Source organism: Marmota marmota, unplaced genomic scaffold, assembly GCF_001458135.2.
Source record: "Marmota marmota marmota unplaced genomic scaffold, marMar, whole genome shotgun sequence".
Lineage (NCBI taxonomy): Eukaryota > Metazoa > Chordata > Mammalia > Rodentia > Sciuridae > Marmota > Marmota marmota.
The window spans coordinates 5,036,151-5,060,903 of NW_025999946.1; the positions used below are offsets into that span (position 1 = coordinate 5,036,151).

The 24,753-nt window shown below is 39.9% G+C and overlaps 2 protein-coding genes across 11 annotated transcripts in view; one reads left to right on the forward strand and one right to left on the reverse strand.

Moving 5' to 3' along the window:
- Nucleotides 1-8,654, forward strand: part of Ap3m1 (adaptor related protein complex 3 subunit mu 1) — a 37,652-nt gene extending 28,998 nt beyond the window's left edge. For 6 of the 7 annotated variants that reach the window (XM_048801836.1, XM_015504606.2, XM_015504607.2 and 3 more), the window contains exons 5-9: nucleotides 875-960; nucleotides 1,814-1,947; nucleotides 4,280-4,487; nucleotides 5,929-6,073; nucleotides 6,546-8,654. In XM_048801836.1, the coding sequence (XP_048657793.1) occupies nucleotides 875-960; nucleotides 1,814-1,947; nucleotides 4,280-4,487; nucleotides 5,929-6,073; nucleotides 6,546-6,646 (674 nt within the window). In that variant the 3' untranslated portion in view covers nucleotides 6,647-8,654. Of the gene's footprint in view, nucleotides 1-874; nucleotides 961-1,813; nucleotides 1,948-4,279; nucleotides 4,510-5,928; nucleotides 6,074-6,545 lie in introns of all 7 variants that reach the window. The other variant, XR_007347103.1, reaches the window with a different exon arrangement.
- Nucleotides 7,648-24,753, reverse strand: part of Vcl (vinculin) — a 115,957-nt gene continuing 98,851 nt past the window's right edge. For 2 of the 4 annotated variants that reach the window (XM_048801832.1, XM_015504613.2), the window contains exons 17-22: nucleotides 24,120-24,244; nucleotides 21,870-22,055; nucleotides 18,378-18,581; nucleotides 16,183-16,386; nucleotides 15,701-15,805; nucleotides 7,648-12,337 (exon numbers count right to left, since the gene is read on the reverse strand). In XM_048801832.1, coding sequence (XP_048657789.1) covers nucleotides 12,191-12,337; nucleotides 15,701-15,805; nucleotides 16,183-16,386; nucleotides 18,378-18,581; nucleotides 21,870-22,055; nucleotides 24,120-24,244 — 971 coding nt within the window. In that variant the 3' untranslated portion in view covers nucleotides 7,648-12,190. The remainder of the gene's footprint in view (nucleotides 12,338-15,700; nucleotides 15,806-16,182; nucleotides 16,387-18,377; nucleotides 18,582-21,869; nucleotides 22,056-24,119; nucleotides 24,245-24,753) is intronic. The other 2 variants (XM_048801833.1, XM_015504612.2) reach the window with 1 other exon arrangement.

Genomic DNA, 24,753 nt, shown 5'->3' on the forward strand with positions numbered 1-24,753 from the left:
GCCATCCTCAGCAAAAGTGAGGTGCTAAGCAACTCAGTGAAACTCTGTCTCTAAATAAAATACAAAATAGTGCTGGGGATGTGGCTTAGTGGCTGAGTGTTCCTGAGTTCAATCCCCGGTAACACCCCCTGCAAAAAAAAAAAAAAAAAAAAAAGATTGACTATAGTTGGGTATAGTGGCACACACCTAATCCCAGCAACTAGGGAGGCTGAGGCAGGAGGATCACAAGTTCGAGGCCAACCTCAGCAAAGTAGCAAAGCCCTATCTCAAAATATAAAATAAAAAGGGTTGGGGATGTCGGGCTGGGGCTATAACTCAGTGGAAGAGTGCTTGCCAAGCATGCATGAGGCACTGGGTTCCATCCTCAGCACCACATAAAAATTAAAAATAAATAAAATACAGGCATTCTATCCATCTACAACTACAAAAAGTGGGGGGGGAAGGATTGGGGATGTAGCTCAATGGTTAAGTGCCCCTTGGTAACAAAAGAAAAAAAAGTATGGAATACAGCAGGTGTACAATAAATATTAAAATGAATACATAGCATGAGGGAGAGGAATAGAGGGTAACTGGCTTAAAGTAAGGCATCATGAATTCTGATCTACAAATTTTTTTTGACTCTATAAAGGAGACAGGTTTGATTCTTCCATAGAATTCCTTAGAATTATATTCCACCCAGTTAGGTACAGACAAAGTACTCACTGAAAAAGCTGTCTGGATTGATGTAATGGAACCTCTGACGTGTTTATAAGGATGCAAAGCTTTGGTTAAGTCTGACACCCAGGGTGTATTCCCATTACTTTAGATATAGTGACAGCTCCAGTAAAGACCCAGAGTCCATTGATATTATCACCCTTTTTCTTTCTTTCTTCAGGATCTACAGTCTTTGCAGAAATTCAAGGAGTCATTGATGCTTGCATTAAGCTATCTGGAATGCCCGATCTCTCTCTCTCTTTCATGGTAAGTTTTGTTGTCCTGTTCTGTAGCCTCTTGTGTGCCTAATTCATATGAAGTACTAAGTAATAAATACTGAGATAAGTTTGTATTTTAGGTTGTAGAAGATTATCTCAAATATTGCTAGCACAATGTCCTAATACAGTAGATGATGAGTATAGATAGCCTTTATGGAAAGGCTGAAGAAGAGAGGTTTTTACCTAAGTGTGCTAGAAATGGCTTAAAATTAGCTGATGGCTTCTGCAAATTTGCAGTGTTACTTTTACTGAATAATTATTTGTTTTGCTGATATGAACAGGCACTGGTCTTTTGTATCACTTTAGATTCAGCATGACACACTGCTAACAAGTAAGACAATTGAGTTCTGGTACTGTTTTGTCACCAATTTCTCCATGAGTTTTTTGGGGAAGAGGAGCAGTACTGGGTATTAAACCTAGGGGTGATCTACTACTGAGCTACATCCTTGACTCTTTTTGCTTTTTGAGACAGGATCTCATTAAGTTCTAAGGCTGTCATTGAATTTGTAATCCTCCTGTGTCAGCCTCCCAAGTATCTGGGATTATAGGTGTATAGATAGCACTGTGCCTGGATGACCTTAAATTCTTTGAAACTCTGTTTTTTTCAGCTATGGGAAGGAAATAATAATTGCTTTTTCTCCCTCATAGTTATTAGATTTCAAGTAATATATATAAAATTATAAACTGTAAAGCTATAAAGTTGTGTTGATGTGGTTATAATAAACTGTTATAATACTGACTGCTTTTTTTTTTTAAGGAGCATACTAATTTCTCATAATATCTGAGTAGCATGGCCATACTCATTATATTCTGTGTGTATGGTTCTTCTATTTTCTTGGCAGAACCCAAGGCTTCTAGATGATGTCAGTTTCCACCCCTGCATCCGATTCAAGCGTTGGGAATCTGAACGAGTTTTGTCATTTATCCCTCCAGATGGAAATTTCCGACTCATATCATATCGTGTCAGCTCACAAAAGTATGTTGATACATTAACCAAAATCTGCCATCACATGTCAGTGTACTGAATAGAACTCTGCTTTCCCTGTTTCATTCTGACAGTTTGATGTTTGAATTTATTCTTGCTCGCTTTGACTATGGCTCACCAGGAGACCCAATGAGAACTGGTGAAAATATGTGCCTAAAAAAAATAACCAGAGTACTTTGAATATAAGAGTATAAAAAATAAATAAGACTATAGTAAAATCCGTAGCCAAGAGTAGGCATTTTGGATCATGTGTAACCTGGGAAAAATCATGAACTAGTGCCATAATTTTACCGTGACTTAGTGACTAAGAGGAGACAGGCCCTTCTCAAGCTACTCCCCAACTTACCAACTTCAAGTCATCCTTCTGTGCACTGAATTTTATTTATTTATTTTTCATTTGTTCTTTATTTTTTTTTATCTCTGTCAGATATACCTGACGAGTATAGTTTGACATACATACATGGAATATAACTTAATTAGGATCCCAGTCTTGTGATTGTACATGATGTAGACTTTCACTGGTGCAGTATTCATATATGAACATAGGAAATTTATGTCTGATTTATTGTATTCTCTTTCCTATTTTCGTACCCTCTTTCTTCCCTTCATTCTCCTTTGTCTACTCACTGAATGTCCATTCTTTCCTCCCCCCACTTTTATTGTGTGTTAGCAACTGCATATCAGAGAGTTGCTAACACACAATAAAAGTGCGTGTTATCAGAGAGAACATTCAGCCTTTGATTTGGGGGGATTGGGTTATTTCATTTAGCATGATAGTCTCCAGATCCATCCATTTTCCAGCAAAAGTCATGAAATTATTCTTTTTTATGGCTGAGTAATATTCTATTGTGTATATATACCACATTTTCTTTATCCGTTCATCTGTTGACGGGCCCTAGGTTAGTTACATAGCTTAGCTATTGTGAATTGCCTGTTGTAAACATTGATGTGGCTTCATTACTGCAGTATGCTGATTTTAAGTACTTTGGGTATAGACTGAGGAGTGGAATAACTGGGTCAAATGGTGGTTCCATTCCGAGTTTTCTGAGTAATCGCCATACTGCTTTCCAGAGTGGTTGCACCAACTTGCAGTCCCACTAGCAACGTGAGTGTACCTTTTCCCCCAAATCCTCGCCAACATTTACTGTTACTTGTTTTCTTGATAATTGTCATTCTGACTGGAATGAGAATCTCAGTGTAGTTTTAATTTGCATTTCTCTAATTGCTAGAGATGTTGAACATTTTTTCATATATTTGTTGACCATTCATATTTCTTGTGTAAAGTGTCTGTTCAGTTCCTTTGACCATTTGTTGATTGGGTTATTTGTTTCTTTGGTGTTGAGTTTTTTAAGTTCTTTTTGTATCCTAGAGATTAAGGCTCTGAGGTGCAGGTGGCAAAAATTCTCTCTCATTCTATAGGCTCTCTCTTCACATTGTTGATTCCTTTGCTGTCTGAACTGAATTTTAAATTAACATTAATTTTAATTTAACATTATAGGTTGTAGTTAGTTTGTCCTTTGAAAATATGAGAAGGAGGGGCTGAAGCCAAGCCTAGTGGTACATCTCTGTAAAATCCCAGTAACTTGGGAGGCTGAGGCAGGAAGATTCCAAGTTCAAGGCAAGCTTGGGTAACTTAGTGAGACCCTATCTCAAATTTTAAAAATGAAAAGGGCTGGGGATACAGCTCAGTGGTAGAGCACCCTTGAGTTTGGTCCCCATTGAAGCAAAAAAAGAAAAAGCATAGCAGGGGCTAGGGATTAGTGTTCAGTAGTGGAGAACTTGCCTATCCTGTGTGAGGCACTGGGTTCAATCCCCAGGTCTGGGGATACACACACACACACACACACACACATACACATATATGTAATATGTATGTATACATGTATATGTATATATAGTTAGAAGCATTTGGGTAATGTAAGACTTAAAGGCAGAGGAATTGTTTCTTGACTCTTGTCACTTAGGAACTGTTTTGGTATGTATAACTTCAAATTATTTTTCAGTGGACTCTTAATTTATTTTTTTTTTAAACTAGAACCATTTGCCTAAATTATTTATACAATAATTAAACTTCAGGTTTCTGTCTTGGTTTGTATATTTACAGATGAGAACTCAGTTTCTAGCACACTGGTATAAAAACATGTTGTATCCAACTCTCCCTTGTGCAGATATAGCATCTGCAGTTCTAGAGGTATAAAGCCCTATTGTGGAGTTGGAGGCAGGGTAGAATACTCTGGACTGAAGTTTTTTTCAGTCCATTTCTGGAGCTGCCCCACACCATTAATTGTGTGTATTGTGCTTTCCTGTCTTTTTCTCTTTTTAGTCTAGTGGCAATACCAGTGTATGTGAAACACAGTATCAGCTTTAAGGAGAACAGTTCTTGTGGCAGATTTGATATAACAATTGGACCAAAGCAAAATATGGGAAAAACTATTGAAGGAATTACAGTGACAGTTCACATGCCAAAAGTTGTGCTGAATATGAACCTGACACCAACACAAGGCAACTATACATTTGATCCAGTCACCAAGGTACAGCCACTTCAAATCAAGAGTGAGCAAGTGTTTCTGCAATCTATTTTGTGATTGGGGATTATGGGGGAAGTGTTTAATGTCTTATTTAAAAGAAAGTTCCTAAAAAACCTGGAGATACTGCTGGGGTTGTTACTCAGTGGGAGAGTGCTTGCCTTTCTTATGGAAGGCACTAGGTTCAGTCCTCTGCACCACATAAAAATAAAATAAAGGTATTGTGTCTATCTATAACTAAAAAAAAATACATTAAAAAGAAAAAAAAACTGGAGATAATATTGTGCTGTGCTTCTGTTGCTAACTGTGGAAAGAATCCTGCATCTACCACTGAGTAGATGAACAGAAGAGTTCATCACTTCTGTGCACACTTTCACAGTGTACACTTACTCATCCATTGATAATGCAGAGTCTCACCCCACTATCTAATGAAAAAGAAACGCTTTTTAAAGAGAGAAAAACATTATGTGGATATAAGAAGATGGGGTTGTAGCTCAGTGGTAGAACACTTGCCTAGCATGTGTTCCTTAGAACTACATAAAAATAAATAAATAAAGGTATTGTATCCATCTACAACAAAAAATACATATATAAAGGAGGAAGATAAGGGCTGGGGTTGTGGCTCAGCAGTAGAGTGCTCGCCTAGCCACGTGCAAGGTGCTGGGTTCAATCCTCAGCACCACAAATAAATAAACAAACAAATTAATTAATAAATAAAAGGTATCGTGTCCAACTACAACTTTTAAAAAATTTTAAAAAGAGGAAGATAATATAGTTAGTAATTGTTAGATTTTTCTATAGAAATTGATCATTAAGACCTGTTTCTGCTTTTCTAACTTAAAAGCATCATATATTATTCCACAGGGGATATTGGCTAAGAAAGCTGCTTCCTAACCTACTTACACATTCCTCTAGCGGAATTCCAAAAGATGACTTTTTCTGTCATCTTCCTACTTTGGTAGCAAATGATTGTTTTTAACAGCAGAGTCAATCAGCTGCCTGATAAATTAAAAGGCCTATTTTTTAATAAAGTCAAAGAATGTTAAAGATCATCTAACCCTGTGTTCTAAGGATTCAGAGAACCTTCCCAGAAACCATTTAAGACTGAGCAGGGAAGTTCCACATCCCTGGCTCTCCACCCTACAGCTTCAACTCTAAGAGCTTCATTTTCTCATCTGTTATTGAGCTTCCACAGAAACAGTTGCTTTTTTAACAAAGGATACTGTGGCTACAAGTTTTAACACCAAGATGAGTCTCTTCATTTTATAGTAAAAGAAACTGGCCTAGAGAAAAGCCATGAAAGCAGTATAATGGAAAGAATACTTGAAATCAGATAGCCTTATGTTCAAATACCTGTGTGACCTGTCTTTTAACCTTATCCTTGAGCATTTGTCTTTAATAAATGGTTGAGGGTTTATTTTTTTGTCTTTTTCAATGTCCTTTTAAGGTATTAACATGGGATGTGGGGAAAATCACTCCACAAAAGCTTCCAAGTCTTAAAGGACTGGTAAATTTACAGTCTGGAGCACCCAAGCCAGAAGAGAATCCTAGCCTCAACATACAGTTCAAGATCCAGCAGCTTGCTATTTCAGGTAAGAATAAGTTTTACTTGTGTTTAAGTGTAATTAAGTTTTGCTGAGCTCAGTTATTAGGCACTTAGAAAAGTAACAAACATTTCCCACTATAGAAAGAACAGAAATGTCAGTTTGCCTTTTACACAGTACTAGAGGGCCAGCCTCCAGGAATCAAGGACTTTGGAGAGCTCCTATTTCACACAGCATCCCTTCACCCCCCCACCCTCACTTAAGCATCAACAGAGTCATTCATATTCACAGAAGCAGAATTAGCCTTAAAAAAACATTCCCTCCTACATGGTTATCTTAACTAAATCCATACCTTCAAAGTATAGTAATTCACGTATTGCAGAAGAGACATTGCTTCTAAATAGTGAAAGGGATATTTCTTAGTGTCAGATTTACAGTATAATACCTGTTGCTCAACAAATATTGTACTATATTATTGTTGGAATTATAACAATTTTTTGTTTCATTCTTTATGACACAGGCTTAAAAGTAAACCGCTTGGACATGTATGGGGAGAAGTATAAGCCATTTAAAGGAGTCAAATATGTCACGAAAGCTGGAAAGTTTCAAGTGAGGACATGAGAAGAGGCCAAAATTCCTCAACAAGATCAATTTGTTTTCAAGTGTCATTACAATTTACTATTAGGTACCAAATGGGCGGGAATACATATTCTAGTTAAAGCATTTGTGTTGAGCTATACACCACTAACAAAGTTATTTAGTAATTGATGTAGGGTTCTTAAGGAGCTTTAAGCTAAGGAATCTTTTCTAATGACTTAGCTTATTTTGTATCTTTTCACTTAGGAAGATTATGGAGGTGATTTCTTCCATAGGTGGGTACCAGCTGGATGCTGCACACTGTAACAGGAAAGGCAGAAAACTACATTGATAACCTCACTTGCTCTCCTAAAGCCAGTGAATTGGTCTTATTCAGCAGGAACTGTCTCAATCAGTGATGTGACATGTCAGGTGCAGCCAAATGTCACACCTCCTGATCTTAGCCATCCCAGTCCTATCTGTCCTAACAGAGGAAATTCCCTCCACCCAAGAAGTTTACAAAAACTGCCTCTTCAAGTGTTTGCCTTATTCAGCTTTTCACTTGTGCCATTAAGCAAGCACTGTAGCAAAAGCCACTTCCACATGGCCCTGGCAGGGAGCACTACTGCTCCATGCTCCATTCACACTGTACTTGGTATTGTATTTTTTATAATAAGATTTTTATGTAAAGCTCAAGATTTTGATTTACAAGGACCTTGCTGCAGTAAATACCATCTCGACTTTGTGCCACCGGTTCAGCTGTTAGCACAGTAAAAATCATTTGTATCAAAGGGGCAAATGCTTTATTATGGTAATAAAAGGGAACATACTTTTGCTTTCAGGAAGTTATTACAAGCATAAGTGTTTGTGCTTTTAAGCAAATTAAGGTAGAAAAGAGAAACTTAAGTGAAACTTTAGCCATCTTCATGCTTTATGCAGCTTTATCCAACATCACTTATCCCACAGTTAACCTAAATGCCTCATGCCCTAGTTCAGCAAGAGGAGGAAAATGTACCTGCCTCATTATCGTTTTTTTTTTTTTTTTCTTTTTAAATCTTTTATCTTTTGTTGAATATGCATGCATCCCTTTTCTTTAGAGGGAACTCCATTTCATACCATGTGCATGTCAAGGCTATTATGATGACTCCCTCCTAAAACTGTTGCACAATGGTCAGTGCAGTAATTTAATATCTGCTATACTGACAACAGTAGGTGGAAGAACCTTATTGAGGCAGAAACAAAATTCTTAGTAACATTTATGATACCGTATTGATCATCATGGTTAGAAAGTCAGTCTGTAGCTGTTACCATTTCATCAACTTCATTGGTTTAGTAGTCCTTGCCCAATTATTTTGCCTCGTTAGACATGAAAAAATGAAGGGAGGCTAGAAGTTAAAACTTAAGTACTCTTCCTGTTTCTTTGTTGTTACTTGTGCTGTTAAGTTTTCTTCTCCTTGTGGCTCCATTCTTTTTTCTTTTATTGTTTCAGCTTATAACTCTCTTTTCCCTGCCACTTTAGGGTTATCTTACAGTCATCTCATTTATTTTGTCAAGCGCTGGTGGTTGGTGCACCCATTGTACAGTAGCATTCTTACCTTTGCTTGCCTAGGGCATCCAGTCTGCCTTTCACATAGTAACAATGGCACTTTTTACAACTTATAAATTTGTAGAGTAACCAATCTCAGATTGGCAGCTAGAGTCAAAATGTTGCCAAATATTTATTCCCTTTATCTAATATTGCTTTATTCAATTGCTTGTCCTATTTTTATTATCTTAGAGTTCTTTCCTCAAAAGAGCAATCAGAACATTTCCTCTTTCTTCAGAATCCCTAATCTCAACTGTCCATACCTGCACTGTACAATTTTCTTCCTGTGCTGTCTTATATTCAAGTAGAATGTATGCCAAGAGTCCCTTGCCTCTATCAATTTCTGCTAAAATGTCCAAGTAGACTTTTTCCTTCTACAATTAAATTATTGTATTTATTAATTTGATAGAGTCCAATAAATTCTTTCAATAGCTCTGGCTATACTGTCAATAAAAAAAATGAAAGCAACAGGTTGATTTTTTTTTTTTTTTTTTGTTAAGCTTAACTGTTAATTGAATGTTCCCAGATGGGCACTGTTCAGTGTCAACAGGCTGAACATGATCAGAATTTCTTCTGTATCATCATATATGATGTAAAGTTTGCTGCAAAACACTTTCAAATGCTCTTTTCCTTAACTTAGTATGTTCACAGCCATTCAAAATTCCCTTCTTTATCACTACCATCTACTAATATATACATGAATATTCAGTAATATTAGAATACTTACTAAGCACAGAGGTCCAGCTAATCCTATAATATTCCCTTTTTCCAAGTTGTGAAGGGAGTATATCCTAAGAGCAAATGAAAGTAGATGTTTAGTTTCTGCGTGATGAAGTCCCCATCATTGTATTCAGAGGGCATTCATCTGGTAGGTACATTCCTTAAATAGTGTTATAGAAGAACCCTTGGAATGTGCTGATCTTATTGTCCTTAGAGGCAACTGATTTGTGAAAACAACTAACTACAATGCAGCAGTGAACACACGGTAAATAGCAGAAATGGGGCAATGTTAGAGATTGCTGCCCTAATTAATAGCCTTGGACATTTCTCTTTAATTCAAGCAGCCTAGAATCCTCCTGTATGGTTGGAAGCTTTTGTAGGTAGGTGATAAAAGCAGTGATAAATGCAGTTAGCAACACTTTTAAATATCACTTTTTTTTTTTTTTTTTAGTAGTTGTAGATGGACAGCATGACTTTATATTTCTGTATGTGATGCCAAGGATCGAACCCAGTGCCTCACACGTGCTAGGCAAGCAGTCTATCAGTGAGCTACAGCCTCAGCCCACATTTCAACCTTTAATGATATTTAACCTTTGCAGATCTAGAAAAATCAGGCAAAAACTGTTATGTCCCAGCTCTGTCCAAGAATCTCCTAGTGTGGGCTGAGATTGTGGCTCAGTGGTAGAGCACTTGCCTAGCATGTGTGAGGCACTGAGTTCAATTCTCAGTACCATATTAAAAAAATAAAGATGTTGTGTCCATCTACAATTAAAAATATTCTTTTAAAAATCTCCTAGTACTGTTCTAGTCGGGGCTTAAGAAGAGGAATATGTCTCCAAAAGCTAGTTCTGCCCCAGAGCGCTGGTAGGTCCTTGAGAACCTTCCTATGCTGAATTTTAGAATATAAAAAAATGGATTTGTGGTTCTCCTGCACATTTAATAACTTCGGCTTTTTAAGGGATAGTGATGGTCATTCCTATTAAATAGAATCTTCTAAGATGAAAGACTTCTTCAACCAGTGGGTGATCTGTATCATCTGGCTGCTTTCTGCCTTCTGTTAACCTTTGTCACTGCTACTTCTAGTATATAATCCCCAAAGTTGTCCTTTATCACACAGATCCTTAAGTTAAAATACTATTGTCGATTTCTACCTCTTTAGTTTCCAGGTCTTAAGGATTAGTTTAATTGGCTATTCTTCAAAAATAAAGCAAAAACTTGACCTAAAAGTTCTTACTAAAATAACATCCAACTTTAGAGCATTATTTATACAAATGCATTTTATTGTTTTAAACAGAAAAAAGAGGAAGCAGAAAATATTTGCATATAACAAATCCTAGCTTACAAATGTATTTTGTTTTTAAAGTGGTGACACCTCTACCATTCAGGGATTTGTTTTGTTTTGTTTGCTTCACTGTGTCTTGAGCACTGTTGTTAGAGAAAAGCACATCTGGCATAAAGTGTAAAACCAGTGTCTCAACACCGGAAGAACTTGAAGAACAAAGATTTTTCTTATTTCTTCTAAGTAATCTTCAGTAAAACAAAAGGTGATCTTTGGCATAGATTCATACTTTAAAGGCATTAATATTGCATTTATATCAGGTAAGCAATTATACAAATATGCTGAGGGCCTTAAAATAATATTTTATCAGTTAAAAGGAAATAGAGGTAGCCTGAGTGTGCAGGACCACCTTAAGACAAGTGCTATACATTTGATGATGGGATCTAACACACATTGGGGGTGAAAGGAAAGCATATTTAGACAAAGGGTCTCACTCCTTTACTTTTTTCATTTTGGGTTTGGAAAGAAATGGTTCACGTACTGGAGAATGCTTAGGCAGAAGTGATAAGTGGCGGGGGGGGAGGGAATTGCCTTTTAACTTTGCGTAATAGGAAATTTACTATGGTGATGATTAAATATTATGCTCATTGTCAATTATATTTAGGAGAGTATAAAGGGGCTTGGTTTAGTTGGTTGAAGGGAAGTAGGAATTCCAAGAGTATTTACCATTGATTTAGTCCCAGAAGCATTCAAATTCTAGTCTGCAAATACCACTCTCCCTTAGATAGAAGTGTCCTTTAATAGGATTGCCTTTTCATTAGACAATCTCAGAGGTCTAGTACTAATTCTTATGAACAGAATTTCAAAAGGATAAAAAGGATCTTTCGAAATTACATACAAACCAAAGTATAGTGACATATGCCTTTAGTCCCATCTATTCAGGAGGTCAAGACAGTAGTATCCCTTGAACCCAGGAATTTGAGACCAGGCTTGGCAACATAGTGAGACTCCAATTTCCCAAAAAAGAAAAGAAAAAACACCTACATATATTTAAAAATCTTATTTAGGAAGGGTTTAGGGGAAGACTACAAAAGCCAGAACATGATTTGGTTAAAAATTAAATGCAGCATTTCAGCTTAAAAAAGAACAATAAAGAGCTAAGAATGAATGATAAGTCCTCAGCACAGACCTTTGCAGGCAGTGACAAAGCATGGAACGCCTGGGCATGACCCCCCTGGGAGGATGGGCAGGGCCACACCCTGGCTACTCTGCCCCTCTAGTGACAAAGAGCACCAGGGCACACAGTGTATTCATGGGATGGTTACCTTGGCAGGCTGAGGACTGCCATGGGACAAGAAGTTTCCCTAGCACAGACATTGCTCAGGGGCATAGTAAAGACAGAATCATGATTCTGTGATTTCCTCCTGACAGTGAAGTTTGCTACTGTGTGGAAACTTGAATTAAATTGGGGAGAGGCAGGAAATGAATCCAGGCCTATATGTTGGGGCTCCCAAAGGCTACTTTTTCCTGCAGCAGCAAAGCTCACTTCTGAAAAGGACCCAGGTAGCACAACCCAGGGCAGGCGGGGTCAGCAGCAACATGGAAAGCCCAAACAATTTTTTGGAAGCAGAGAGATTTTCTTAACTGACTGGCTGGTGAAAAGGAAACAAGAGGGAAATGTCCCCTAGGGTGTCTGGCTAGTGTTTTCACTCTTAAATTCTGAGCTTATGTGAAGTCCATGGACTAGAAACCCAGTCCACCTATTGAGACAAAGTATACATGAGTTTAACTGTGTTTGAGAATACAGAATTTATATGGAGACACATTTCAAAGTGTCCATGACAAAGAGTATAAATGTTTCATAATGTGAAGAGACCCCATTCCTTTCTCATATGTCAGGCTGGGATGTGGCTTTCAACCCCCAGCAATTCCAGATGGCTTCTGGAACTCGGATTATTCTTCTTTTCAGTAGGGGTTTCCGTACCAGCCAGGTTTGGCTGGGTACCTACTGGTACCAGGGAGTCTTTCTGACCCAGCGCAGTGTAAATCCAGCATCTGTTCGAATTTTGATTGAAGCAGCTTCTGCTTCTCTTACAGTCTCCTTCACTGACTGCATGAGGTTCTGGGCATTGTGAACTAGCATCTCTGTGGCCTGTCAAGAAAGAAGAACTCTCCATTACAGTAGTCCCTGATGCAATCCTGTCTCCAAAATAGGGTTAAGCCAAGAATGGACTGCAACCATTCCCTGTACTCACTTTCATCACTGATGGATTAGCTGTATTAACCAAAAAGGACCCCAAACTAGACCATCATGATCTTGTACTGTGCCTTCAGATGGCGTATAGTCTGTACCTCTTGATCTTCAAATGCATTCCTCCCCCTGCAGACTCTTGATATTTATCCCCTCTACCTGGAATAATCTTCCCCTAGGTAAACGTTGGTTTCCCCTCCCATGTCCTTCAGATCTTTTAGTTCAACTGTCACCACGGTGAGGCCTTCCCTTCTCCCATTATTTTACATCACAAACCACCTCCCAACTTCCAATAGTCCTCACCTCCAATTCTTTCATTTTTTTCCATAGAATCCATCATCACTTGTTGAAACATTTTAAGTTTTATCTAGATTATTGTGATCTGAGATAGGTTGTTTGTCCATACAAAATTTAAGTTCCATAATGGAGGACAGATTTTTGTCATGTTTTTTGTTTGTTATTGTTGAGTTTTTTTGTTTTGCTTTTGTAACAGGGATTGAACCCAGGGGTGCTTAACCACTGAGCCACATCCCCAGCCCTTTTTCATATTTTATTTAGAGACGCAGGGTCTCACTGAGTTGCTTAGGGCCCCACTAAGTTGCTGGAGCTGGCTTTGAACTTTCAGTTCTCCTGCCTCAGTCTCCCAAGTCACTGGGATTACAGGTGTGCGCCATCACACCCAGCCGTGGTTGTGTGTGTGTGTGTGTCTGTGTGTGTGTGGCACCAAGGATTGAACCCAAGGCCTTGCACATGCTAAACAAGCACTGAGCTACATCCCCAGCCCCTTTTGTCAGTTTTTGTTCACAGCTGTTCTCCAGTTCTTGGCACATTAGGAGGCATTCATAAATATTGAATTAATGAATAAACCAACCACCTGATCAATCTATGGAAATCCAAAGTTTATCTTCCAAACACAACGATATAGGAATGGAATGTTGGTACTTTGCTCACATAAAGTCAGAAACCTTAATGATTGTTTAGCTGAGTTATTCTTAACTATTTAAATGGAGGTTGTGGGTTCTCCCAAGAAAAATGTTCATGTGTATTAAATTTATGCATGAAACTTCAGAGGGATCACAGTTCTGGGAGAAATAACTATGGGCTTGAATTTCTGATTAGTAAATCTTTACACTTATCAACAAAAGGACTTAGGAACAGAGAGGTCTAGAGATTGCCATCCAAACTTTCATCCTGACAGAGTCAGGATGAAAACTCATGACTTCTCACTTATAGTCGTGTATTTATTCCATTCTACCACACTGTCATTTTCTACCTTTTTTCCCTGGATTTTTTTTTTTTTTTTTTGGGGGGGTGGTGCGTGGGTTCAACTGGGAATTGAATTCAGGAGTGCTCTACCACTGAGCTAAAACCCCGGCCCTTTTTATTTTTTTGTGTTGTAACAGGGTCTCACTAAGTTGTTGGGCTGGCCTGGAACTCATGATCCTCCTGTCAGCCTCTCAAGTAGCTGGGATTACAGGCATATGCCACCACACCTGGACTACTAGACAGTTTAATGGAACAGAGTAGATATTCCCAAGACAAATTTTTGTTGGTTAAATGAATAAGACCTGAATCTCTCAAAACTTTTCCTTATTTCTCCAATTTTTCCCACCTTTAGGCAGAAGAGATCACATGACAGGAAAACAGCCCAATGCCCAAATGCTACCTAGAATACATGAGAGTTAGGGGTGAAGATCCAGTTCCCTTGTTTTGGGAGAAGAGAAGGTTAGGTGAGAGCTGTTGGATTAGAATATGATAGTGGAAGCAGCAATAATGAAACAAAGAAAAGTAGCCTTCTTGTATCTTCTACAGTGCTCCTACCCTCTGTTTTCTGGCCTAGAGACCTAAATTATTTGTGAGTTCTCCAAGAGGAAGGATTGTGTCTTTTTGTTCTGTTTTGCTTTGGGTACTGGGGATTAGACCCAGGGATACTCTACCACTGAGCTACATCTCTAGCCCTTTTTATTTTTTATTTTGACACAGAGTCTCACTGAGTTGCTGTGGGCCTTGCTGAGTTGCTGAGGCTGGCCCCAAACTTATAATCCTCCTTCCTCAGCTTCCCAAACTGCTGGGATTACAGGCATGCGCCACCATGCCTGGAAACATGGTGTCTCTTATTTTCTTAACTCCCAAACCACCTGATATATATTGCCTCATACTCCATGTATGAGCCCTGTCTGGGCAGTCCAACAAAGATGTATTCCTTATCAAAAGAAGAAATGGGGAATGTGGCTCATAGCAGGATCTTCCAGAGGGGAAATAAGAAGAGGAAGGGGTGCTCAAATGAGGATGGATTGTTTTGTTTTAGGTACTGGGGATTAAATCCAGAGGCACTCTATCAGAGCCATACCCCCAGCCCTTTTTATTTTGAGACAGGGTCTTAATAAATTGCTGAGGTTGGTCTTAAATCTTGCTATCCTTCTGCCTCAGCCTCCTGAGCTTCTGGGATTACAGGCACCCACCACCAATCCCAGCAAATGAGAGTTTTCTGAAAGATCTGGGCCACAGTTCCACAAGGGAGAGAAACAGGACAAACTGTTAAGAAGAACCCTCCCCCCATCATTCTTTCTCTGTGAGAAGACTAAAGAAAATGCAAAAGAAGCACCACCTTGAGCTGTCACTTGAGTCTCAGAACAGGCCTAACCACCTCATACTCCTGCACACTCTGCATGATTCATTCCCCCAAGGCTGTAAAATCACCCGGAGAACGGAAGGCAGACAGTCTTCTCTCCAGCCAAAAAAGACAGAGCGCGTGGGAGTGGACAGGCAGCAGAAGCCTTAAGAGAGCCAAGCCTTTTGTAGGAGGGAAAAGAACTGAGTAGAAGCCTAACTGGCACTGATTCGTGGTACTACCTCAACCGTTTAACCTCCCTATGCCTCATTTTACCATCTGCAAAGTAACACAAGTTGCCCAAGTGCTTTACTTTCAATCCCAAATTTCTTTTTTTTTTAATATATTTTTTAGTTGTAGATGGACACAATACCTTTATTTGATTTATTTACTTTGTATGTGGTGCTGAGGATCGAACTCGGTGCCTCACTCGTACCAGGCAAGCACTGTACCACTGAGCCACAATCCCAACCCCCCAGTCCCAAATTTCTGATGCAGCTCTGTAACAAAAGACTCTCCTCCTGAGAAAGTGAGTCATAAGACTCCATCCCCCATGCTGAATATTTCATTCAGAGCTAAAATGTCTTTAAAACGGAATTAAAGTGAATAGCACAGAAGCTGCTAGCAAGAAACCAAAAGCCGCAAATACATACCTGCTCAGATTCCTCGTCACTGATGTTGGTCCGGCCCAGCATGGTGGCCTTTACGGTAGACAGGATTTTAAGCTGGGTGCTTATAGTTGGGATTCGCTCACATACCTAAACAGAAAGTTTAATTTGGTATGTGTCCATATTTGTCTTGCCCACACGTTCCTCAAGGGGAGGACTTCCACTTCTTTACTTCCAGTGGCTAGCACGCAGAAGGCACTTAAATTACAACAAAACACTTTTTTTTTCTTCCTGGAGTTAGTCCAGTCCCTTTATACAGAAGCCAACACAGTCACATTCTTTCCTTTGACTAAGAAATAAACTTTCTTGAGTCTGTCTTTCCCAAACTCACATGAATATTTCCCCTTTCTTCCATTTCCCCTACTCACCCAGTTTTCTCTCTGCTGCTTCTCTCCCTCATTATCCTCATATTCCTCCCAACTCTCCCCACCCAACCTGCCAAACACACACCCTCTTTTCCCAGGTACCTGTAAGAGGTTGGTTCTAATCCGCTTATCTGTGCACTGCTTGGCAACTTCCTTGGCCAACCGAGTCACTTCATCTGAGGCCTTGGCAATGTCCTTGGCACACTGAATGAGTGCCCGCTTGGTACCACTTCCCCCTCTTACCAGCCGAGACATCTCAGCCATCAGCAGAGCCATGCGCTTGGCTGCTGCAATGATATCATTGCCCTAGAGAGAAGCAAAGATACAGTGTGAGCTCTGCCCACACTCTGCCAAGTTAAGGAAGGAGCAGAAAAACAGGAGAGGAGAGAGCCTGCTGCTCTAGCAGCCCTCTGGAAGGATGAGAAGAAGATTAAAAGGATGGTTCATGAATGATATGGATAGCACTGAAGAAACAGAGAAGGATGAGGCAGGGCACTTGATCAGAGACAGATAGAGAACCTCCTGACTGAAAAAGGAAGACCTGGATATAAGTCGGAAAGGGCAACATGTGCACTGCAGGCATAGCACTGAACAAGCACTTAAGCATCTCCAGGTTAATAGTGTCAATAAAATGGGGCCATGGCCAAGGAGTTGGTGAAACAGGCATTTTCATTCTGTAATAGGAGAAAAAGCAGTAGAACTGGCCAGAGAGGAAAAATACAGAGGAGCCTTTCCAGATGCTGAAATCATCCTCTTTATCCTTACCCTGGCTGCAAATAGCAGCCAAGATTCTCACTACTTCACTAGAATGTAAAACCTAAAGTAACTATTCACAGCTGGTGAAAGGGGAGCATAATTTTCTGATCCAATCTGCTCTTGCCTTTCCTCAAGTGTCTCATTTGTCCTGTCAGCCTGAAATATAACATCATTTTAATCTTTCACATGTAAAAACATCAAGAATCAATTCTTCAGCCCCTTCAGTTAAAGTGAAGCCTCCAATTAATGGAATTTTCAGCTAAGAGGATGCTGGAGAAGGAATCAGAACCTCATTCTATTTAACAGCAGTTTATTTTAGATTTGGCATTTGGTTCACTAAAACCTTCATGGGTCATAATAAAGATATATACAAGTAATTTATTTTACGCCCATAAAACAACCTAAAATCACAGCAACTACATTATTTTCAAAAGGCCAGGCCCCACTCATTTCTCCCCTCTTGCTTTTCAATTTATAAACAATGCAGTGAGGCATATGCAAATCATGCCACTACAGGGTGCTCTGTGAGAGACTTCCACAGACACCATGAAATGGCTAATTGTTTATGCTGGTAGGTGTGTGATGTCTCAGGCAGTAAACTGAGGTTGAAGAGAACATGTACAGGAAGAAGCCAGGAGGTGAGGGTATATTAGATGAGGCCCTCTGGACCACCTCTTCCAGCATAGACCTAGAATCATTCCAAATTTCAAGACTTTGGTTAGGAAATAGTGTAGAGCCAGGGTTAGTTGTTATCCATCACTCTTCAAACCTTTCTTCTTGCAACATGCCACCTTCAAAGGAAATAACGTGACCAGTACCAACCCCTTTTTTCCCCAAACTAGCTTTGGTTCAGTCCCAAAACCTCAGCTAAGAGGATGCTGGAGAAGGAAACAGAAACCCCATTCTAATTAATAGCAGTTTATTTTAGATTTGGCATTTGGTTCACTAAGTCCCCTGTGTTGCTATCCATCCCTCCTCCCACTGAGAACCTGAACAAGCAGCCCTTCCCTGTGGGCTCCCATCAAGGCCAACATCTGCCACACAGGAAAGTGCAAGGGAGCAAGTAGTCCTCCCCACAGACCCTGCAATATAAAGCTGCTTCTCACCCTGATCAATATGCCTGAACCATCCACCAGTGAGCAGTCGGGGGCAGGAGGTAGGGGCCAAAGCTCAATGGTCAGGCCAGGGGACCTCTTAATGGTGGAGAATGGTTCCTGACCTAGAAGTCATTGAGAGATGCATCCACAGCTTCTCAAGAGATTTAAAGTTGAGCAAGGGCCACAAAGTTGGTAAGAAAAATAATCCTTTCAAAAAGTGACCCCATTTCTCTTCATCTCCCAAACATAAGTGCAATCCAATTAATCTGGCATTAGCAGACCTACCAAACTTGTGAAGCCAGTCCTAACAAGGTGCAGACAAACAGATATCCACCCTGCTCAGACTCACAGGACCCGCACAGATCATGAGTGATGCAATGTGTCAAGGCTGCACATGGCCGGATGCATTTGGAGCAGTCCCCAACTGGGAGTGCTAATCAGTACCTTACTAGACCACTTGGTAGCTTCCCGATGCAAGGACTGAGCCGCGGCCAGAATGGGCTGGTTGACAGGCTGATTGGATGGTATTAACAGTAGCTCAGGTTCGTAATCGTCTTCCATGTCAGAGGGGACAGAGAACCCAACAGCATCAACCGCATCTGCCTCAGCTACAACTCCTATACCCACCTCAGCAGCTGGGATACCCGGCTTTGTCGATGGCGGGAAGGATGAGAAACAGGGATAGTGTTAGTACGAGCAATAGGACTTGGGAAACTGAGTTTCAGCTAGTTTAGTAACAAAAGCTTGTCTAGGATGTGAAAGAAAATGGCATACTCCAGGAGCTAGAGGAACCAGGGTCCACAGAAGGGGGAACTCCAGCAGCACTCAGCCCAAGTCACCCTGTGGTGAAGGAAGAAAAGGGTCTTGCTCTACTAGCAAAGGGTTTCCAGAGATATTTATATTAAGAAAGCAAGTTACATTTTTTATACACTTAACTACTAAAATTAAACTTGACACATGTAATTCTCATGTCAGAACAATTTTGAGGAGCAAAACCCAATTGTAGTTTATTACCTTTAAAAGGAATTAGAAGGGAAAAGTAAATACAGCCACACAAGTTGCTTTGAACAGAAGAAAATTGCTGGGAGCCATTAGCCAAGTAGGTATGACAATTTCCTTGCCAGCGTACCCCATGTTGCTGACATTTTGCAGTGACATTGAATGTAGTTGACCTTGCTCAAGGACCAGGGCGGATTAGGGTGTTCCCGGTTTAACATAATCGGGTTTAGGGCGTTCCCAGTTTAGGTTCCAGGTTTAAGGTTTAAGATTATTCCTGCTGGGAATAGGGCGTATCCTGCTGCCTAAGTTCCCCTTGAGTTCTCACGGGATTCAGACAGTATATTTTGGGAGACAGAAGCCCAGTGAAGGTGAATTTGGGAGAGAACGTGATTTTGGGCAGAGAACGTGGATTTCCCCAGAACGTGATTGTAGACGGCTGGTGTGAGTTCGGGAATAAAGAGTTGCTGTTTGAATCTACAAGCTGTGTGGTGGCTCCTGATTGTGTGCCCAGCCAGACTGCGGCAGAAAATGAACACTTTTCTGGATTGTATGGTCACAACATTGTTCAGGGACACAAGAAGTGACAGGACAGCTCTGCAGCTAAAAGATCCAAAATTTAAAACGATATGTCAAAGGTAAGAAACACCAAACCAGGAAAGAGGTAAGAAATCAATGATGGGTGAAGAGGATTCATTAAGTACCCCTCAGTGGTCCAGCTATAGGAACCTCAAGAAAATACCCTATCTGGATTGCAGGGAAAACCACGTGCATGCGGGCACACACACTCACTCACTCTCACTCTCTCTCTCTCTCCCACCCCCCAAAGTCTTTAGAGAGAAAGCTTCCACAATATATTATTACATCTGTTTCTAATACCAACCTCAAAAGCTTCTCCTTGAATACAACCTAAATCTCTCTCCTATTGCAAAAATAGATTCTTTCATCCCAAACTTGACTTATCTAATTCACAGATTGGACAACACATGGACTTGACCAATGAATGAGGCTCAGCTCAGAAGACCCTCACAGGAGCCCAAAATGGGTGCCTATGAAAAGAATAGGGACCATGAGAGGAAGAACATGAATTTAGTAACAGAGGTGGGTACTGTAAGAGATCAAGGGAGGAGACGGGGGGATCAGATGCTGAAAAACAGGCTGAGGGGAAAAGAAAACAAAATGAATTGCTTCAATGAAGTCAAACCATTCACATGAAGGACAGTGACCACAGGTCCTATACATCAAACATCTGTAACCAAAAGGAAGTAGGAGTTTGTATAGAATTATATTTGAGATTGCTATCAATCTTTATACATAAAGTACCAATCAACTTATACATACAATCTGTCTCACCAAAAGGTGAAAATTAAGTTGGAGGATTCAGGACCAAAAAGGGGTTCAGGTACCATCTAAATCCTTTCACCTAAACTCTGTCTCAACAAGACTCATCCTCATTCTGTAGTGAGCAGAAAGGCTAGCTCACTGCAGCTAGGGATGAGTGACAAAGTATAAAAAGACAAACAGATTGACACACACACAAATACATATTCCTCCCCCAACACACACACCGTTCAAGTTGTTCCTGACTTCACATAACTCAAAGTTGGCAAACCCCTAATGCTTAGACCTCAGGAGATACTCAGACCTCAAGTTTTCTGGCCACAAATGGCAGAGTGGGGAAAATATGTAGGCCAGTACTGTCTGCCCCTTTTATGTTTTATCTTCATAATTTATTAATATTTTGTTTCACTGTACAATGTATCTAAATTTAATGAAATTTCCATTTCCTTTGAGTAAAATCAACCCTCACTGTCACATTCCTCACTCTCTTTATACACAAGGGAATCTACCACACGGTCAACAGGGTATGCGTGCCCCAGTTGGAAAGCTATCATTATAAATAATTGCACAGATCAAGTCCAACACTTACAAAGTCTTCATTGCTTCTTAGAACCTGAGTGCACAGATAAGCATTTTGAAAAACACAGTTAAAAACCAAGGTTAAGGGCTAGGTGTAGCTCAATGCTAAAGTGCTTGCCTAGCATGCACAAAGCCCTGAGTTCAATCCCCAGCACCACAAAAACAAAACAAAACAAAAACCAAGATTAATTTCACAGCCTGAAAAAAAATAATAATAATAATCCAAGGTCAACTACAGGTGTAGGCAGTCCCGGGGACTACATTCAATGTAAAAGTTAAAAGACAGAAGGATATGAAAAGAATAAAGGTAAATAGATGGTGAAAATAAAGATCTAGGATTAAACTAGAAACAGTTTAGAACTAAGAACTATATTTCATTGCTTTTATCTAGAAAAGCTACCACTCATTATAATATAGGAGGAAATAGGTAAGTTATTCATGGGGCATAACTGCTGCGGCATCCAAGTTTTCATCCCCCACATTAACATTTACAATGAGCTGGAACGAGCCTGGAGCTGTCTAGAGTTGAGAGGTAGAATGATTCTGAGAAAAGAAAAAGCACACAGCTTCTAACACCAATCTATCCGCTTCTAATGTGAATGTAAACATTTCATCTAGTTGTAGCACAGCCCACAAAAGACAGTTTGGTATTTGAAGATCCAACAATTAACAATGGAACATCTAAAAACATTTTAAAAGAAAGATAAGCAAATTCTAAAAGACCCTAAATATCCAGGGTCAGTGCAGCTGACATTCTAATGGACAAAGAAGAAAGGAACCTTCTTCTCAAACCACAGGCATCCCAAATTTCATTTGAGCTGAAAGAAGGAGAAACTATCAAGCACCAGAAATATCTCACTAAATCACAGGTAATGGCAGGAACATGCTTTTGGCAACACAGGAACCAAAGCAGAGGGAGAGAGTGACTCCATCTGGACTCTTCTTCCTGGGCTTTGTGCATATTTCTTCATCTTTTCTCAAAAGACATCCTTTCTTGACAAGAAAAGCTTCATTACTTACCTTGCTGGACCATTTGCGAGCTTCATCATGGAGCTGCCTGGCAGCCATCATCATTGGCTGATTAATCACCTCCCCGGCTTTCTGCTCAGGAAACTCTTCATCCTTTTCCTCTGGTGGTGGGGGCCTGGGTGGAGGGACCTCACCCTCAGGCAGAGGTGGTTTGGGAGGAGCAAGCTCATCTGTTAGCTAAGAAAGAGAATAAACAGGTTTGTAAGTAAAACCCTAGGAACTACTCCCCCTTAAGATTTTTTCCTTTCCTCTAAAAAGCATCTCTAGAAAAGCCACCCACATTGACTTCAAATAAGACCACCCACACTGAGCCACAGGGACCACCTGCTGCAATCTCAACAGAAGCATTTTTTTTTTCCCTCTACAAATAGCTAACAGTTACTGTGTTGGTCATATCCCAGAGGGGCATACACAACACTACAGGATCAAGGATTCTCAAAGATGATCCCCACACAAGATCGAAGCTCTGGGTTCTAGGTCAAGTTCTATGAAGGGGCAGCTGAAAGGCAAATAACTTCTCACTTAGGCCTTAGGTTCTTCACCTCTCAAATTACCTTTAAGATCCTGATTCCTTTTTTTTAACCTTTTTAGTGAACCTACTTGTTGTTTTGTTTTTTTTAATTAGCAGAACTTTTATTAATTTATTTTGTGGTGCTAGAGATTGAACCCTAGGCCTTGTGCATGCTAGGAAAGCATTCTACTACTGAGCCACAGCCCCAGTCCAAGATCCTGATTCTTAATGTCATGACTACCTAATGTCATGAATATCTCCCTCTGTCTGCCCCAACCACTCACCAAGAGCTCAGGTGTGGGGGATGGAAAAAAAAAAATCAAAGAACCGTTGGAGATTGGGGAAGCAATATTTACTTCTCAGTTATGAGCACAATGATCCAATTCTGTCTTTGACCAACTTAACATATTCTACTGATATTAAATACAGGAAAATAGACCATTTGCATGGGATACCACCATGGCAGAGAACTGACGTCACGGGCGGAGGAGATAACTTCATTGAAACCAGCGCTACAGCATCAAATAAATTTATAAGAGTAAACAGTAACTCAGCAGTCAAACAGAACAAGAAGTAACATGAGCAGCATAAAAAAGCAAGGAAGAAAAGGAGTACGAACAATGAAGGACAGCCTAAATATTCAGGAGGATCTAGAGTCATCAGAAAAATGGTCATATAAAGAACTCAAGGAATACCTTAGACAGATGGAATGGAACCTTATAGAGGATACAAGACAGCAAATCCAAACAGTGAAAGAACACTCTGAAATGAATTACATAAACAGATAAAAGAAGAAGTTAAGCATCTTTANGATAGTAGAGGATAGGAAAGGTAGCAGAATACAATAGTTACTAATAGGGCATTATGTAAAAATGTGGATGTGTAACCGATGTGATTCTGCAATCTGTATTTGGGGTAAAATTGGGAGTTCATAACCAACTTGAATCTAATGTATGAAATATGATATGTCAAGAGCTTTGTAATGTCTTGAACAACCAATAAAAAAAAAGAGATACAAGTCACAGAAAAAAAATAAATAAAAAATAAATATGGGAAAATAAGTCAAAGAAATAAATAAATTACTGCTTTGATAAATTATTCCCTATATCAAGGTATTCCCAATAATGTTAGTTGGAGTAAGTATCTAAATATAATCACTATTTCTATTTCTTGGATTTGTATTTGCAAGATATTGCCCATTGAACTTGCTGCTAAATCATGGATTCAAGGTACTTTGATACTCCTCGCCAGTATCAAATGATTTTAAACTAAGGTTTGATAAAACTTTTTTAGAAAAGCATATATTACTTTTTTTCTAACAAGAAAAAATAACAGTCAAGTAAAGGAAAGAACCTATACAAGATTCTAAACACCATTAGCAATTGGGAACACATGAAATTTCCTCCTCACAAGCTGTGCAAGGATTTTACCACAGCTCACTACCTCATCATTCATTACATCCACACTTACCAAAGCCAGCTTCTCTTTTCCAGGCACACCCCATCACAGGAGGCCAATAGCACAGATACCTACCAACCCATATATAAGCACTGGATTTTTGACTCTACTAAATTTGGGAATAAAAATCAAGATCAGCCTCTGACTTAAGTTCAAGTAAAAGCTAAACCAAGCCACTTGATTCTTAAAATCTAAAATACAGTTTACTTCTCTCTCGCTACATTCTCAACACCCTGCTGCTCAACACTCCCCATCTCTCTGAATTTACTTACTCGGAGCTGTTCAAGGTCAGGTGGAGGAGGTGGGAAGTCAGGTTCCTGAGGTTGGAAGGCTTCTCTGACCTTGGCCACAGCTCCCAGGATCCGATATCCAGAGTCCAGGAAGCTCTTCTGCAGGCCTAAACACAAGATACTCTCATTTTCAGCTGGGTAGGTCAATGCCCCAAAGCACTGTCTGTCCAGCAGAAGAACTGGTTTCTATCAACAAAAGCTGAATGTGAAGCTGCCAGTAAGCATCATAGGCAGTGGCTAAAGGGGAAGGGAGGTAGGGTAAGTCAGATACCCTGAGGCCTGAAAAGAGTAGGAAGTCTCACAAACCAGCTGTTCCTATAGTGTTGAGCATGCCTGCTCACTGGACAACAAACAAGTAATCAAGAGATTCTTGGGCATGAACACTCTGGCCTCAGATGGTACCCATCACCTCTCTGATGATGACACAGTCAAGAGTTATCTGCTCAATGCAGAATGTGGGACATGTCAGTTTCAGATTGGGCATACATTCCCCAGAGTACTTCCCACCTTTCTCCCTACTCCTTTGCTCTATTTGGCATTCAGCATGTTAGCCATTTATGCTGAGCTGGAATTCAGGAATCTTCAAAATATGAGAAACTCCAATTAGTGAACCAAC